An 18,315-nucleotide genomic window follows, 5' to 3' on the forward strand; every position below is an offset into this window, starting at 1 on the left:
TAATTCTATAGTCTACAGTGATTGATGCACATTTTATGTGAGTTATTTTTACACAGATATGTTATATTTTAGGTGCATTTTGTATGTAATTCCCTTTCCATGCCGGAGAAAAATAAATAAAACTAAGAAAAGTTTAAGATAAAAAGATAAAGTTAAAAAGTTATAAAAGATACAGTGGTGGTCAGAATTATTGGCACCCTTGGTAAATATGATCAAAAATAAATCTGCATTGTTTATCCTTTTGATCTTTAATTCATAAAATTAGTAAAAATCTAACCTTTCATTGAAGGAAATGAATTGAAAGTGGGGGGAAAATCACATTATGAAATAAATGTTTTTCTCCAAAACATGTTGGCCACAATTATTGGCACCTTTTTATTCAATACTTTTTGCAACCTCCTTTTGCCAAGATAACAGCTCTGAGTCTTCACCTATAATGCCTGATGAGTTTGGAGAACACCTGACAAGAGATTAGAGACCATTCCTTCATGCAGAATCTCTCTAGATCCTTCAGATTCCCAGCTTCATGTTGGTGCTTCTTCTCTTCAGTTCACTCCACTCATTTTCTTCAGGGTTCAGGTCAGGGGACTGGGACGGCCATGGCAGAAGCTTCATTTTGTGCTCAGTGACACATTTTTGTGTTGGTTTTGATGTTTATTTTGGATCATTGTCCTGATGGAAGATCCAACCACGGCCCATTATTGGATTTCTAGCAGAAGCGGTCAGGTTTTGATTTTTTATCTGTTGGTATTTGATAGAATCCATGATGCCATGTATCTGAACAAGATGTCCAGGACCTCCAGCAGAAAAATAGGCCCACAATATTAAAGATCCAGTGTTATATTTAACCGTGGGCATGGGGTATTTTTTATGTGTGCACCAAACCCATCTGGTGGGTTTGCTGCCAAAAAACTCTTTTTTTAAATTTCATCTGGCCATAGAAGCCGGTCCCATTTGAAGTTCCAGTCTTGTCTGACAGCTGAATATGCTGGAGATTGTTTCTGGATGAGAGCAGAGGATTTTTCTTGAAACCCTCCCGAACAACTTGTGGGGATGTAGGTGCTGTTTGATCAATTATCCAGCCTTGGAGAGTCTTTGGCCACTCAAACTCTCCTCCTCACCGCGCATTAGGACGATTTAGACACACGTCCTCTTCCAGGCAGATTTGTAACATCTTTAGTTGATTGGAACTTCTTAATTATTGCCCTGATAGTGGAAATGGGGATTTTCAATGCTTTAGTTATTTTCTTACAGCCATTTTCTATTTTGTGAAGCTCAACAATCTTTTGCTGCACATCAGAACTATATTCTTTGGTTTTACTCATTGTGATGAATGATTATGGGAATTTGGCCTTTGTGTTTCCTCATGTTTAAACTCATGAAAGTCATGGCTGGACAATTTCATGTTCATGATCACCCTGGTGTGCTAAAAAAAATGTAAATATGAATGGGAATGTACTTCAGAGATATTTTACTCATAAAAAAATTCTAGAGGTGCCAATAATTGTGGCCACGTGTTTTGGAGAAAAACATTTATTTCTTAATATGATTTTCCCCCACTTTCAATTCTTTTCCTTCAATGAAAGGTTAGACTTTTTGCTAATTTTATGAATTAAAGATCAAAAGGATAAACAATGCAGATTTATTTTTACAGTCATCTTTGATCATATTTACCAGGGGTGCCAATAATTATGTCCACCACTGTAGTTGCAATTATAAGAAATAGTTGCAAAAAAGTTGCAAATTATGAGCATTAAAGTTGCAGCTGTGGTATATAAATTCATAACATCATTTTAAAATATAAAGTTGCAGTTATAAAAATATTAAAGAAAGTATGTTGCAATTAACTTAAAAAAAAAAAAAATTATTCAGAGGAAATGGCCAGTAATTTTGAGTAAATACTGTGTGAAATGTTTATTTAATTCATGCCCATCTTGTTTGCTATCATTATATTATATTATATTATATTATATTATATTATATTATATTTAAACACTTAAGTCATAATTAGAATATATAAAGCATATACATTTATACAACAAAATATCAAAGCAATATGTAAATTTTTCTTTATTTAAAAAAATATAAGGCACAAGCATATTTTTTATTTGTTTGCAGGTGCCACTTAGATATTTTTGTAACTATTTTTAAGCATGACTTATGTGTCCAAAGTATGTCAGTATTATATTAATACCTTTCTACACTAATCTTTAGATGCTCAGCACTGACTAATGTACGAAGGATACCTGTTCTACAGGTGTGTACTGTCATATGTTAATTTCAAGAGAGATCTTTGTAGCTGTTGAACGTATTCATGTTGTTTCATAGTGAATGGCGTGACTCCACATCTTTTGAGCAAATGTATGTCAGATTGTGAGAGATTGAGTTTGCATTGCATAACATGCAAATTTGTCACATATGGCATTAAGCCAGATGTTTACAGAAGATGGCGATCAAACGGCGGATGTGTGCATTACTCATCTGTCATGTCTTTCCATAGAAGATACCTCACAAGGTGAGGTAATGAAGAAATCAGCCCCATCAGTTACATTCACTATCAGGCGCATCAGATCTCCAGCCTTTGTTAGGAGACTGTGGGTAGTAGAGGAATTTTTAAAGAGGAGGCCGGATGACTCATGATGCCGATTCTCTTCTTTCATGGGGCTTTTGCCTCATTAAATCCTTAACGGTGTGAAGAGAATTGGAACGACCGGATGGCTTTATCACACCCCTCGTCCCTTTCGCCCTTCAGCTCAGCATCGAGCCCTGCCCACCCCAAGGACATAGACCACCATTAAGCCCAGCCCACCACAACGCCACAGGCCACAAACTGAGGCCAACCATCCATGTGGTGAGTCAGAGCACCCACATCCATACTAATGTACTTTAATGAATCCTACACCACATTTTAACATAATAAATGCCCAATGTTGTTTGTTAGGTGAATAAGGCTGTACTTTTTGTTTCAAGGGTGATAATTGAATGAAATATATTTGCTTACCTTTTAGTTAAAGATGCATTCAAGTTTTCATCATGTGGTTCTTCATCGTATCGATTTTGGACTTTGTACTGACACCTGATGGTGTGGATGCTTGAGGTTTGTTTACTAACTGCTTCTGCTTTATAACAAAAGCTGTTTGTTTATCTTGTTATTTGTTCTTTTCGACTATTTTAAATTGGAATTTGAAATGATGTGGCCAGGAAGTTTAATTGGAATTAAAGGAATTTTAATTTAGCAAAAGTAATGGAATTTTGGGGAATTAAGTGTTCTTCTACTTTAGTTTATAGATTTATTAAGTACAAATTTATATATGCGACCCTGGACCACAAAACCAGTCATAAGTCACACGGGTATATTTGTAGCAATAGTCAACAATACATTGTATGGGTCAAAATTATCGATTTTTCGTATATGCCAAAAATCATTAGGATATTAAGTAAAGATCATGTTCCATGAAGATATTTTGTTTCCTACCGTAAATATATCAAAAATGTATTTTTGTGAGTGGATATGCATTGCTAAGGACTTCATTTGGATAACTTTAAAGGCGATTTTCTCAATATTTAGATTTTTTTTTAGATTTTCAATATACAGATAGTTGTATCTCACCCAAATATTGTCATATCCTAACAAATCATACATCAACGGAAAGCTTATTTATTCAGCTTTCAGACCCTTATGACTGGTTTTGTGGTTCAGGGTCACATATTTCAAACATCTGTTTGTTTATCTAAGGCCTTTAAAACTTTATACTTCAATAATTTTTAGACATCTTTAACTTTCTGACAAGAAAATCATTCAAAGTTTTCTAGTTAAAAATGACATTTGCATTGCAATCAGTTTGTTTGGTTTTCAGTTCATTTTAATGCCACGTTCAAATTTTAATACTGCATCCTGTTTGCTACCTCAATTCCTCTTTTTCTGTTATTTTTTGCTTGTTTGGACATTTTATTTTCTTCCTTATACTGTCAGATTGTATTGTGTTTGTTATTATATTGTTTTGCTCGTTATGTTTAGATATACTTTTAGATGTACTTTGAAAAAAATGTCTTGAGCACAAGCTGAAAGAACTATATAACGCTATTTATTATTGTTTTTATTAATACCAGGACACAGGAGAAAACAGCTTTTTCTGTTATGACTGGAGTCTTCCTCTCATGTGAGTGTACATCCTTTTAATCAGATTGTTCTCATAATTATATAATACAATTTCATATCATCATATTTAATCATATCATAGTACAATTTTTTAATTAACAAAAACCATGTGCATGTTTTTTAAAGCAGAGATGCTTGTAGTATTTGAAAGACAGAAAGCTTATTCTCCAGGAAGGACATAGGGGGCGCTGTGCTCTCATGTCTCATTACATCACATCTGTCTGTTTTGTATTACAGCCTGCGAGAGGATATGCTTAATGTAATAACCTACTGGAAGTTTCCGTGCCTCTTTCTGAATTTCATCTTTTGTGTGAGTAATAACACTGGCATTCACGCTCATTGCGATAACTGATCAAACTCTTATCAAAAAGCTGCAGCTCAAGTGACATTTAGTGCCTTCGGGGTCTTGAGAAAATGAAACTTCCTGCGTACATTTCAAATATTATGGGAGTAAGTCGGTATTAGTTAAATCACCTTGTGTTACATAAGGAGCAAACCTCTTTTTTTTTTAACATAACATGGCAGCACACAGCTTTCAACACCTTATTTTATTGTCCCAACATTCAAAAGTACAAATAATTCAAACACAACAGTTTTATGAAAAAGAAAAAAACATTTACAGCAAGTATTTTTTTCCATATTTTGTTTCCAGTTTCAGAAATGACCTAAACTAGCAAGGATAACATGAAGTCATTCATCGCAGTAATTTGATTCATAATAAGAATAAGGATAATGAGAATAATATTAATCATAGTAACAATAATCAATAATCGATAGATAAGTAATAACGTAAGTAGGAGAGACCAGCTTGGTCAGGTGAACTTTTTTTTTTTCTTTTTTTCATCTTTTTTTGTCTTTAAAGATTTATAGATTTTTCAGATAGTAAACAAACACATTTCAGGAGAAAATGAATTATGACAAGAGCCTTGTTCCTCACTTTGCCTTCCCTCCTACACTACTGGCTGATGGGTTCCTATTGGCAGGCTGCCACTATAAGGCGCTACAGGGGGAGAGACACTGCGATATGGGCACGCACTATAGAGGCACGGCCCAGCGTTTCCAACACCCCCGCAAACTCTCGCGCGTCCTAGACGCTCTCCCGTGCAGTCATCCACGCTCAGACACGCGGAGGGTGATGCCATTAACCAAAAGAGGAGGACGTAATGCAGGAAATTTGTTCGTACATCAGAACAACATTCTACTGGGGTCGTTGCATAATTCAAACTCCCAGCCGCAGCGGGGTTTGAGAAGGGCCGTGCCGCCGCCGCCGCCCCCTTAGGGACGGAGCAGAGGAGGATGGATGGCATTAGAGGTGGAGGAATGTAAGACTGCTCATGAACGTGACTTTGTTTTTTCGTTCTCCAGCATTCACACCGGTCTTAACAAGAGCCGAGCTCTCCATTCAGGAAGTTTACCTCTCAAAATAGACTATATCTTAGAAAATATATAACAGGTGTCATCTATCAAATATTATCTGCTATAGCTATTTTTGTTCAACCAGTACAATCAGAGTCAATGCTTTTTTTTTTGTTGTTTTTTTTTTTGTTTTTGTTTTTTTGGAGTATCAATGTGGTTTAAATGAAGGTTACAGTTCAGATGAGTCGATGAATCATACTAAAACAATGGACACATATCAGTCAATCAAATTAGGGCAGCAAAGCCTGACATGAACGTTGTCGAGATCCATGAGAAACTACATTTCAGACCCACATTTTTGCATAAAGTTTAATCACAAAGCAACGGTAGTGTGTGGAGGGAGGGCGGGAAGTGGCTTTTAAAACTACACAAACTTATCACAGGTTATATTGAACCAGAACAACTGTTATAACATTCTATTAAGACTAAACTTTATTGAAAAAGATTTAAAGATTTATGTTTAACAAGACAAGAAAAAAGCAATAGCAAATTGAACTATCGGCTAGGTTATGCATAGCGAGTAACTGTTTCTATTAATAAGGGAAGAGCCTCACCAACCCTCTTGACATTTTTTTCGTTTTTGACTTTTAAATTTTTTTATATTGTAATTTTGATATATTGGTACAAAGCACAAACGTACTAAAATTTCTCAGTGCACAGGACTAATGGAAGAGCGTCTCCCCTAGTCGTTTGTTCCCTTTAGCTCAGAAAGACCCCCCCTCCCTGTACCAGAATCACGCAAAAACACAGACAACATAAGAAAGGAACAAGTAAATAAATAAATAATCGAGATAAATAAATAATTTAATCAATGAGACAATCAATCAATCAATCGATCAATAAATAAATACAGATTTTTCTCAAGAAGCTTTTTGTTCGATTTCTTTTGCTGCGGCGGTAAATCAAATAAATCGATCCAATTTTTCAGTACTTTTTTTGCGTTTTTTCTTTATCTTCACAAGCGACATGACAACATATTAAACAGGATTCCTCACAAGTTTTTCTAAGTAACTGAACCATCACTTCATAAAGTTTTCATATGAAAAAAGACAATCCCAAACGAAAAACAGTGACAACTCAGATAGATATAGATATTGGAACAGAAAATGTTGACTATATATCATCTATTTGTACACAACAAAGAAAGACACAGTCGTAATAGATCCTTTGAGGAAACAAATACTAGACTAACAGAACTAGCTAATTATCGCTGAATTTCGACAAACGCTGTACACTCAGCAAATAACCTAGAAGTAAGCAAGCCAAAGGAACGTCGTCGCCAAGGCCCGAATTTGTTTATCTGGGGTTTCTCCAGACCAGACGCCGGCCAACGGCGACGATTTCGAAAGAATAAACGTCAACGAAATAAGAAAAACAGCAGCTTAATATAATGCCAACATCGAAATTTTCTTTTTTTTCTCTCTAAACAACACGAAGAACAACAAAGTTGGATATTTAAGATATGTGAACCATGTAATATAGCACCTACTGTTGATCGCTAAAGGAAGTACATCTCGAATGCGATATCACGAAATCATAGCGAATTAAACGTAACCATGTATATGTCGTCCGAATGGAGAAAGAAGTGTGTGTGTGCGTGTGTGTGTGTCTTTATTACTTATATCCCAAAGACGGATGGTCTAAAGTAAATGAGTGGACGATGAGTGGCCTTGCTTTGGGCTCTTGACTGTGAAGATGTGGTCGGCCTGGGAAGACCCCTCTCCCTCTCCTATTGGGTATCGCTGTTGAATAATTACTGCTATGAAAAATTACCTGCCTGAATTTGCATCCCTTGATAAATTCTTCCATCTACAAAATTCTTCCATCGCCAATCCGGTTCTCCCCGAAAAACAAACAACCTTGGATCCTAAAAAGTACCACGGCAGAACGAACAAGACAAGGTGGCACCTGACCCCTCCCCCCGTCCCTAATTAGCCAGTCAAAATATTTTTCTCTTTTTTCAAATCCAGATTCTTGTAAAAATTCTTCAATAATTATTTTAATCATTATTTATAAAAATAGATCTTCTTTCTCTTTATTTTTTCATTTTTTCTAAACGCATTTTCAAGCAAAGAGATTTTCTCTTTGGCAACAGTGTGTGTGTAGGTTTTTTTTTTTTTTTTGACGCAACGTGTCATCAGGAGCGCTAGCCCATCCCTTCCCTCGCCCCTTCCCCCTGAATCCCCCGTGAGGACAGACGTGTGTTTTGTTTGCAGTACAAAACCAAAACTATGCTAGAAACATCTTCTGCATTAGAGAAAAGGGATGGCCTCATCCCTGTCAATTCATTGGGGTTCTCTAACATTTTACACCAAAACAAATGAATGAATGATCACCGATTTTTTTTCTTCTTCTTTTTTTAAAAAGAGCCCCCTCCCGTTCTCTTACCAGGGAGGTGTTATTCTAACGACAGTGGATCCGGATTTAAAAAAGAAAGAAAAAATCCTGAATCGACACCAAGAGAGTTCGATCTAAAGAAGGACATTTTCTTCTTCAAAATAAGGGCGGTCTGGTTTTGCTACTGTTTACAGAGAAAAAAAAAAGAAAAAAGTAAAGACAACCACGAGAACTCAAAAAGATATACAACAGAATCCCTGTACCACTTCCAGGGTCTCCAAATAATGAATATTCTCAATTTGTCATTTTGTAATACTTAGGCAACATTGGCTTATAGGTCCAAAGTTATATTATAAGCCATATCCAGTTCTTTTTTTGTGGGTTTGTTGGTTGGGTGTGTTCCTGTTTTGAGTAGCTGAGTGGGCAGAGGTGGGTTTTTAGTATTAGAGGAGCTGTAAGGAGCTACACAAGTGATGGGAGGGGAGTTCAGGACTTGTGGGTCTTGTTGGTCTTGAAAGACACTTGCAAGACACGGTCACCCAACCGATACCCATTCAGACTGGCGATGGCCATGGCCGCTTCGTCGTAGTTTGTCATGGTGACGAAACCGAACCCCTTGCACTTGTTGGTGTTGAAGTCGCGGATCACCTTGACGTTGTTGACGGCGCCGAACGGTCCGAAGAGCTGCCACAGGACGCTCTCGTCCGAGTCCGGGGACAGGTTGTAGACGAAGATGCACCAGCCCGTTCCTGTGTGACCGGGGATATTCATCCCTACTAGACTGGTCATGCTATCGATGGTGATGGGGGAGAACCTGCAGAACAAGAGAGAGAGTGAGGAAGATGCGTAAGTCACGCTGCCACTAGCCAAACTTCTAACTGATTCTTCAAGGGTTCACATCTTTTCAATCTATCACTTTGGAGTCTAAATATCTGCTCCTTTTTTTCAGGCGGAAGGCAACCGGAGGGTTTTTTGAATGCAGACTGAAAAGGCTGCGCTCCGGTGCCGGCTGCGGGGGGCCGCGCAGAAGTGTCACGCGCACGGGCGCCAAGATGCAGAGCTCTTCCTGCGCGGATCTATTGGGGAACTAAATTACAGGAACTCTGCGCATTAATACCTTCGAAATTCATCAGAGATTTCACGTGCAACCGAGTAAATCTGCTCTCATTCTCCTTGTAATCTTTCCATTCTTCCCTTTTTTTCCTCCCTCATGATACAGAGATTTGAATGCTCAGTTGATTTCACTTAATTGCCTTTCCGCTTAAAGGAAATTTCCACTTTAAATAAAAGGTAAATTGGATAAAAGGTTCATTTCGTGTGCCACCTCTCAAGGAATGACTATAGGCATTATTGGGTGTGCTTTAATTGAGATTTCCGCTTTGCTGCCGTCGTCTTCGAATCCGAAAGGTTTGGGGAGGGGGATAGGAAGCTGCCAGCGAGCAGAAAATGGAAGCGGTGCTTTTCAGCCAGCTAGCACGGGGAACAGAGTGTATTCCACCCACACCCTCTGCCGCTCCGCAGTGTGTGACTGTGATCGATAGCACTGCACGGACTACAGGGCCGGCCAATTCCCTGCTTCTTGTTCTGCCAAGAATTACTCAGACGTTTCATCTGCGTTTTAGCCTGTTCGTCCTGGCAGAGTCAATACATCTGTCTCTCTCTTTTGCTTTTGTGTCCTGTCGCTTGCGTCTCATTATGTAAATGAAGGGTATAATGGTAAGTCGGCTCACTTTGCGCCGTGTGACAAGCAACCATCTCATGACTTCAATTATGCTGGTATTTCTGTGTAAATAATGAATCCGGTGCCATTATTCATCGAATATGGCTTCATGGTAATTTGGATGCCAGTCATCTGCGGGCAAGCGGGTGAGGGTCGGACTAGCGTATTGCTGACACAAAGGTGTCTGGTGACTACTAGGGCAGGGCCGAGCGCTGTCTGTTGTTCGAACTAAGGCGAACAGTTGGACGAGGAGTTGCATAGCAACAAGCAACTGACCTAGAGCCATCCCACCCTTCCAAGCTGCCCACCTTCACCTAGTGATGCTCACTTCTTCAGACTGGGCTTTGTTCATTAATTACCTTCTACAGCAAGCTCTGTGAGCACGACGCCTCCCCAACCCCCTGTCGGTTTCATCTCCCCTAAATTTTTCCTCTCTTGAGGCAGACGGGCTTATTTGACAGCTGATCGCACCGAGTGTAAATAAAAAGGAATCTTTCGTTTCGTCATTTGTTTTGAAAGACGCCGTTGCTTCTTTTGCATATCCTGTTTTATTGTTGCACTTCTTGTTACTTGTCAGATTTTGCAAAAAAAAAGCATGTTTTCTTTCTAATAACAATCGTTAGAATGGTTCATTCTGATCAGCCAGTGCTGAAACACAACACACTTTTCTAGAAAGAGAAGAAATCTAGTAAATACGGAGCCTTTAGTCTTTACAGAGAGCTATCTGTAAAAAAAAAAAAAGAAAAAAAGAAAAGAAACTTGCACAATGCACAACCTTTCATGCTACTCCCTCCATCTTAGCCTAAAGTCTTTGGCGTTCGAGGGACATCAAAGTGTTTCAATAGATATTAAATATGCAACAAAATGTCATAAGCACTAAAACATGTTCAAAAGAAGCCTTTTCACTACATCCACAGCAGCACAAAGCAAAAAGAACATGAGCAAACCCAACTGATCAGAGGCTCCTAAACCTGCAGTGAAACACTACATTTCCTGCAGGGATCCAGGTGAGCTGTCACCCCCTCCGTCTCGCTCTAGACCAACTCATTCCAACAAATAAAACAAAGAAGTAAGACAAAAAATATAAGAGCCTTCCATCTCTCCATGCATTTTAGCTGTTAGACTTAACGCTTTGGGAATATACATAATTTTGCCCAATTGTTGGCAGTGTGTAACCCTGAGCTGGACGGAGGTACGGCTTCAGCCCCTGAATCCTGTGGAAGCCACGCCTCAAAACAGGAGCTACACACAATAAAACACAAAATATCAAAACGGAACTCATAAAAAATTTATAATCAAACACTACAAATTATAAAAGATACTTACACTTACTTTTAAGGGCTACTGACTGGTAGGTTGAAATCAAAAATAATCATGTTAAAAAAAGGAGGTAAAGCAAAAGAACTAAAGGGAAAGGAAAAACCTTGAACTGAACTGAATGCATGTGATTTTCAAAAAGAAGGGAAAAAACAGGATAGAAATCATACTGTCAACATGGACATCTGGCATTCGGTGAAGTTTTAATTACCTCTTAACGCCATAGGCCATATTAAGCAAATTGTCCAGCCTGTAAAGAGAAGGAGGGTTCTGGGGTTAATGCCAGGCAGATGGTTGACTCACTCAGTGGAACTAATGCTACATCCCTGCCTCACTGAAGGAAGACGCCCATCTAGCGATGGGCCATTACACTGTGCTGCCCCATCAGGCATCTCACAGAGTCAATCATACATCCAAAAAGCAGCAGACTTGCAGCAGCACTAATGGTAACAGGAGGCTACTTGAACGCCCACCCATTTAGGAGTGTTGTTTAGTTCAATAGTGCTGCAGTCTTGAAATATTACTACATAATTTATTTAACATATACAAAATTTTATAGGTTGACTTGCACGCTCTAATTAAAAACAATTGAAAACTTTTTTTGGTTGCTTTCTTCAAACAATGTGGGGAGGGGAGCTGAATTCTAATAAATGATTTTTAATGTACTGGCATTTATTTATGTGTGAATATTTTCTAATATGATATGGTATGATAACTTAATGCTTTAAGAATATATTTAATTTTGTTTTATTGTTGGCAGCAAATAACCCGGAGCTGGACTGAGGTACAGCTTCAGCCCCTGAATCCTTTGGAAGCGACACCTCAAAAACAGGAACGCAAATTTATTCAGGTAAATTAGGCCATATATTATTGTTTTGTGTACTCACTAACTCTCTCTCTCTCACACACACATGTTTTTTTAAATTTTTTATTTATGGGGACATTCCATAGACATAATGATTTTTATACTGTACAATCTGTATATTCTGTCCCCTAACCCTAGACCTACCCATTACAGCTAGCCTTCCGCATTTTGACATTTTCAAAAAACAAAACTTAGAATGATTTATAAGCTGTTTTCCTCATGGGGACCAAAAAATGTGCCCACAAGGACAATGATTTTGGATTTTGTGTCCCCATAAAGTAGGGTTTACCTGAAACACACACACACACACACACACACACACACACACACACACACACACATATATATACATACATACATGCATTTTTATCATTTTTCATCAAATTTTTTTTTTTTTAAACAATGTGGGATGAGGGTTGAATTATAATGGTATTTTTTTTCTAATTATATATTCTAATAGTATCACAATTATATATAACTGTAATATAGAAATGTATACTTTTCTAAACATGTTTTAATGACTTTTGTCATTGAAAAGAATGACTATATTTTGATTCTATATTGCAGTGCTGCAATGTACTTCTATAGTGACAATTAAAGAATGATTAAGAGGGATATGAGCAAATTGAAAACAAAACTCCAAAAGAGAAGTAAATGAATCATACAAACAGATATTAAGAATGGTATATTAAGAATGAATCTTAGTGTTGAAACACGTGCAGATAATATGCTAGTGTTATGGATGAAATTAGTCTGGGGCCATCTTTCAGCTATCTGAAAACTTTAATATAAAATGACATTTCAATGAAGTTGGAGGCAGGATGTAATGCCGCATTAACTGGAAGTGCCCTTTCTTCCACTTGCTGTCTCTTTCTTTTGCGGTCTCTCTATTAGCCCCAGTGACCCACCGGGCCGGTGTATTACATTTTCCTTCTCCGTCAGTCATTCTCATTTTGGGCTCCCGTCTGTTTGGCTACACTGCGACCTCCGTCCCTCATTCGGCTCAGCCCTGTCTCATTTCCTATTAAAGCTGCTGCAAGATGGCTGGCAAGGCTAATTACTGCTTTCTCACATTTCAAACTGAAGTTCTCCAGACAAACACACGCGTACACATGCTCGCCCTCCCTCTCCGCGGTGGGTCAACAGTTGGTGACTCTGCCTTCTGTGAACTTGAGGAAAAAACGCAGCCAATATAAAGTGAGGACATTCAGTGTGTCGAGTCATTAAGATGCCAATTAGCCAATTAGGGAGGCAGGTTGCTTTGTGGGTAAATGAGTTAATTGGAGAGAGGGCTCTAAGGTGCAAGAGCAGGCGATGTGTTAGATATATGCAGGCGTGTCTCAACCTGGCTCGGTCCGGCCTACAGCTTTTCACACTTCCTCTCCAAACACACACACACAACACAATGAGGCCTTTGTAAGGCCGACTAATACATGCAAATGGAACTCATCCTTTTCAGATCTCTTCAATAATAAGTGCTTGTGATGTATAAAGAATTAATTACTGATTTCTGTCATCAGTATTGCTGTGCAGTGCTAATTGCTTGATGAGTCCTGTTTGTCTAAATAAAGGATCTAAGTAAACATCACACTGATAATTCATGCATCTAGAGGAGATAGACTGTAACTCATACAAAGTTTTTTATATTTGTGATAAAATTGAATTATGAGTTATTTTGAATAGTTTTCATGAGCTGCACACTTCATGTTCCTTATGCTTCCATTCATATGATTGTGAACACAGAGGAGTGTAAAAGTGTAGTATTTCACTTTTTGGTGAACTCTGAGCTGCAAATTTATTTAAAAATTTGTATGAAAAGGTTTTTTACCAATAGAAACTATAAACGTTGCAAATTAAAAAACCTTTTCACTTAATATAAAAAATACTAACTTGTATGGTAAGCTGGTTTGGCTTTTTAGTGTAAAATTTTATAGATAATTTAACATTTTGAATGTATTATTATTATTATGTATTACTTTATTGATTTACACTAGTTTGGGGTCACTACGATTTTATGTTTATGAAAGAAGTCTCTTCTGCTCACCAAGGCTGCATTTATTTGATCAAAAATACAGTAAAACAGTAATATTGTAAAATATTATTACAATTTATAATAGCTGGTTTGTTATTACTAAATTTTATAATGTAATTTATTCATCTGTTGGCAAAGCTGAATTTTCAGCAGCCATTACTCCAGTCTTCAGTGTTGCATGATCCTTCAGAAATCATTCTAATGTGCTGATTTGGTGCTCAAACATTTCTTATAATTTTCAATGTTGAAAACAGTTGTGCTGCTTAATATATTTCAGGAATCTTTGCTGAATAGAAAATTCAGAAGAGCAGCATTTATTTGAAATAATTAAATAACACTTTATTTTAGCGTCCTTGTTACATATGTTATATGTACTTACTGTAATAATAACAGTAAGTTATGCATAATTACATGCAATTAACCTTAAACCAAACCATATTCCTAACCATACCCTACAGTGAGTACATTACAGTGAGTTAATTAATGTATAATTACACCGTAACAATGAACCTTAAAACAAAGTGTAACCTAGAAATCTTTTGTAACATTATAAATGTCTTTACTGTCACTTTTGATTAATTGAATGCATCCCTGGGGAAAAAATCGTACTGACCCCCAATGTTTGAATGGTAGTGTATACAATATATTATTATTTGCCATTCATTTTTTTCCCTGTACAGGAACCCTGGAACATGACATCATATCCTGTTGCCCATATTCAAACTAAGTTTTCATGCAAAGGCTAGTTTAACCATATACTATAGCTAACTACCTAGATATGTGTCAATCTGATTTTGGAAGAATAAATTATTTTTGTCCTAAAAGCACAAATAGTGTTTTGCATATGCAAACATTTAAGTTTCAATGGGCTAAATGGCTAAAGCTAACACTATTCATACTACATTCAATGTCAGCTTGATTGTGAGTTGATATCCACTGCTTTTAAGCAGTAAACTTTCACTGCAAGATGGCCTCATCTGTTTTGGCAGGCTTCGCCAGCTCGAAGCTCATAAGACGTGACTCATAGTTAATGTGAATTAGCCTCCGAGGAAAGGAGATCTTAAGCAAAGACCTAGCAAGTCAACGGCAGGATCAAAAGGTGTTGTTATTGTTGCCTGTGACTAACTATATGTGTAGTGAGGAGGTACAGCAGAGAAAATTTACTTCACATCGCCTTTAAAAAGGTTGAGAAGCGCTGCCGAAGGCTGTAAAGGTGTTAGCTGCCAGAGTGAAGTTATTGCTGGCCTGCTGAACTGAAATGAAAGGAACAGATGTGAAATGAAAGAAGGGGAGGATGGCGTATGAGAAAAATAAATCAGAGGGACATTGTGAACGACAGAACCCCACTGTCTCTTATCAGTCCTTCGCTTCTGTTTCTTTTCTGAATCTCATTTTGTTTCTGCAGATTTTTGGGAGCAGCTATTCCTCGGTGGTGATGTGACACATACAACTTCAACTCTACAGGTAACAGTTTCATAATCCAGACACCTATTTTGCTTTTCTGTTCCACCAATTTTGATGTGTCTTTAGTCAAAGAAAGTTACGAAAGATACAGATTATTATTATTGCAGACTAACTGTATTTACCTGAACCTCTGCGCTTGGTGGTGGAGGGGTCCCGGGTAGCGCCGGTTGGGGGATTGGTACAGCTGCGACAGTAATGCCTGGCTGGTCTTCTGGCTGGGGTTGTTGGCAAACTTCACCGTAATGGGCTCGGCGGCACCTGAGGGCTTCTGTCCATTCAGACCCTTGATGGCTTCCTCCGCTTCTATCCTCTTATCAAAGCGAATAAAGCCCACACCCCGCGAGCCACCTGTGGGGCCAGCACACCAGAAACAACACACCATACGTTTACTGGCTTTATCCGGCCTGCAACAGCAACATAAACAGACATCGTAAATCTAGTTTTTTTTTTTTTTTCATTTTTATATACATTTATAACACCTTGTTAGATTACCTTGGCATTAAACTAGTTAACGCTGCTGTGAGAGTGTTTCTAATACAATGGCCGAAAGAATGATTGAGGAGTTATTTGACATTTCTCCCTCTTCTGACCACCGTAATCAATCTCTCGATTTTTTTCTTCTTTTGCAAAGTCATAGAAACGCTATCATTGATTTTTTTCTTTTGCTACTGGAACAAATGGGAAGTTTTGTAGTTTCTGTTAACCGTAATAGACATTTATCCAACTATGACGACTTCCGCATCTGAGAACCCCTGCAAGTGACATTTGAAGGCCAAGTATGGTAACCCATACTCAGGATTGGGGGTTAGGGTGGGAATTGTTTCCTGTTGGTATCAAGCTTGCCGCTTGAGTCCTGAAAAGTGAAGCCAAAGCGTCTCGATCGCCCCCAGGTGGTTGGATGCAGTATAGGTTATAAACCCCGCTCTCCATGTTATGTAATTTTTTTCCAAAGATGGTTTCTGTCGTTTTAGGAAGTTTTATCACACTGATGTTAGTTAAAGTGTTCGTTCTTTAAGTAAGTTTGTTTTTATTTAGTTATTTGATGCTATAAAAATATTTTTATTTTTAATATTCTATTTTTCTGGATCTTCGGGAGTCAATTGGAGCTTTAACATTTCCTGAACTGTTTATTTTACACCGACATAAGTTGTTCTACTTTATTAACCAATTCTGTGGGAGTGTGGGTGGGACCTTGATATCGCGCCTCCACTTTGTGCTCACTCGGGCTCCAAGTTCACTATGCTCAGACTCGAGACTCAAGACTCAAGATGTCAGCGCCATATTGGCGGCTTCACTTACTACAATGGAAGAGAGTGACGGTGTGTCGTCCATCTTTTTTTTACAGTCTATGGTCAGTATTGAGACTCGAACCTGCAACCTTCGGGTTACCAGTCTGACTCTCTAACCATTAGGCCACGACTGCCCAAATGTGACATACACAAATGCACACACTTCCTGACCCACACACCTTCATTCAGAATGATGCATTTCTATATTTAGAGATTGTCATTTGTCGTTTTTCGATGGCGAATCATTTTCAGAGATATGCAGCCTGTGTGACGGATCCTATTGCTGGTGTCACATTATGCAAATGAGGTGAGATGGAACAGGGAGATTCTATTGGCCGGCCAGCATTCCGGTGCTGTCAGGCAGACGTGTAATTTGTTTTCTTTTCTTCATGAGAGGATGGCGATATTGTGTGGAGATGCTGTCGCCCGCTGGTGTGGAAATTGAGCGCGTGTGCGCGACGGCCTCACGCTGTGTGGTTTGCGCCAGCTGACGGCCACACGCCGCCTCATGGAATGCAGCTTGTCCGCGACATTTCCATGGTTTCCAAGGCGATGGTTTTGACCGCTACCTGAAAGTAACATTTAAAAGAGCCTGGCTTACTGGGAGGTCTTTTGTTGGGTTGGTTTTTAATGAGACGATCCTTCTGCTCCGGGGAGGTGCGTGTGGAGACGACTTGCCAAGAGGGCAATTTGCATAATACAATGAACACGTATTTGTGTGGTTGTCTGTGTGTGTGTCTGCGCTCTGCTTTCTATATTGTCAGTTCGTTCTCCTCTCACTCTCTCAGCTGTCACCCGCTAGTATTGATGTTTTCTGTTGTGCTGCCTGATTGTCTATTCAAATCAGTGTCTTTTGATACGTTCCATTCTGCAAACAAATATTTGCACACAATCTTTTCAATGCAGTGAGCTTTCATTCAGACTGCGGCTGCATTACTCTCTTTCCCTCGTAGCGTGAGTCATTCCTGACAGCTTTTCACTTTTCCCTCTCCCTTCCTAAAACCTGCTCTCTTTAATTAGACCGTCAGAAGTAAAGGCTCGAGGAACGAAAAGCATGCATTATTCCAGAGAGTTTAGGATGCACGGTTAGCTTCGTGCTCACAGTGGAGTGATGTTGAGGTCAAAGCAGAATCCTTCGAAAGTGGAGCAGAGAGAGGAATCTGGGAATGACACCTCCTCTCTCTGTTCCTCTCTCTGTCTAGAAGATATTTGACATGCAACAGCTCAAGTATCTAAAAATACAAGAGATTACACATTCCGTTTCATAAAATTTTGATCCAAAACTAGACGACTTTTTGTTTCTGTCTGTCAGTTTAATTGTGCAGGAATGAACTGATGGATCTGACATAAACTATATGCCGTTTGTGCTTTTGCTTGTTTTGGATGAACACAAACACTGGCTGAGTCCGAAAGCAGGGAGAGGAAGGCATCAAGACCAAGTCCATTGTCTGGTAACATCCTGTCTATACTATAGTGCCTTAAATGCTTTTGAAGGCAACAGAGATGTATCTTCCTCGTGTCCCACAATGTACAGTTTGACAGTTGGTGGAATAAATAGATGTGATGTTATGGTGACTTGGAAGCCTATCTGTCAGTTTCCTTTGGCAGAATCCATACACAAAACATTGCCTGTCTTCGCCATACACAGAGCCAGAGGTAAAAGGTTGAGCCCTTCCAGACCTATTACAGTATATGGTTATATTTGGAAAATCATAC

General features: G+C 38.6%; 1 protein-coding gene across 2 annotated transcripts in view; it reads right to left on the reverse strand.

Moving 5' to 3' along the window:
* Positions 1–4,688: 4,688 nt before the first annotated feature.
* Positions 4,689–18,315, reverse strand: part of elavl4 (ELAV like neuron-specific RNA binding protein 4) — an 85,293-nt gene continuing 71,666 nt past the window's right edge. Inside the window, exons 7-9 of one of the 2 annotated variants that reach the window (XM_051904379.1) lie at positions 15,433–15,658; positions 11,161–11,199; positions 4,689–8,726 (exon numbers count right to left, since the gene is read on the reverse strand). In XM_051904379.1, the coding sequence (XP_051760339.1) occupies positions 8,399–8,726; positions 11,161–11,199; positions 15,433–15,658 (593 nt within the window). In that variant the 3' untranslated portion in view covers positions 4,689–8,398. The remainder of the gene's footprint in view (positions 8,727–11,160; positions 11,200–15,432; positions 15,659–18,315) is intronic. The other variant, XM_051904380.1, reaches the window with a different exon arrangement.

This window comes from Ctenopharyngodon idella, chromosome 8 (assembly GCF_019924925.1).
Source record: "Ctenopharyngodon idella isolate HZGC_01 chromosome 8, HZGC01, whole genome shotgun sequence".
In the NCBI taxonomy this organism is placed as follows: domain Eukaryota; kingdom Metazoa; phylum Chordata; class Actinopteri; order Cypriniformes; family Xenocyprididae; genus Ctenopharyngodon; species Ctenopharyngodon idella.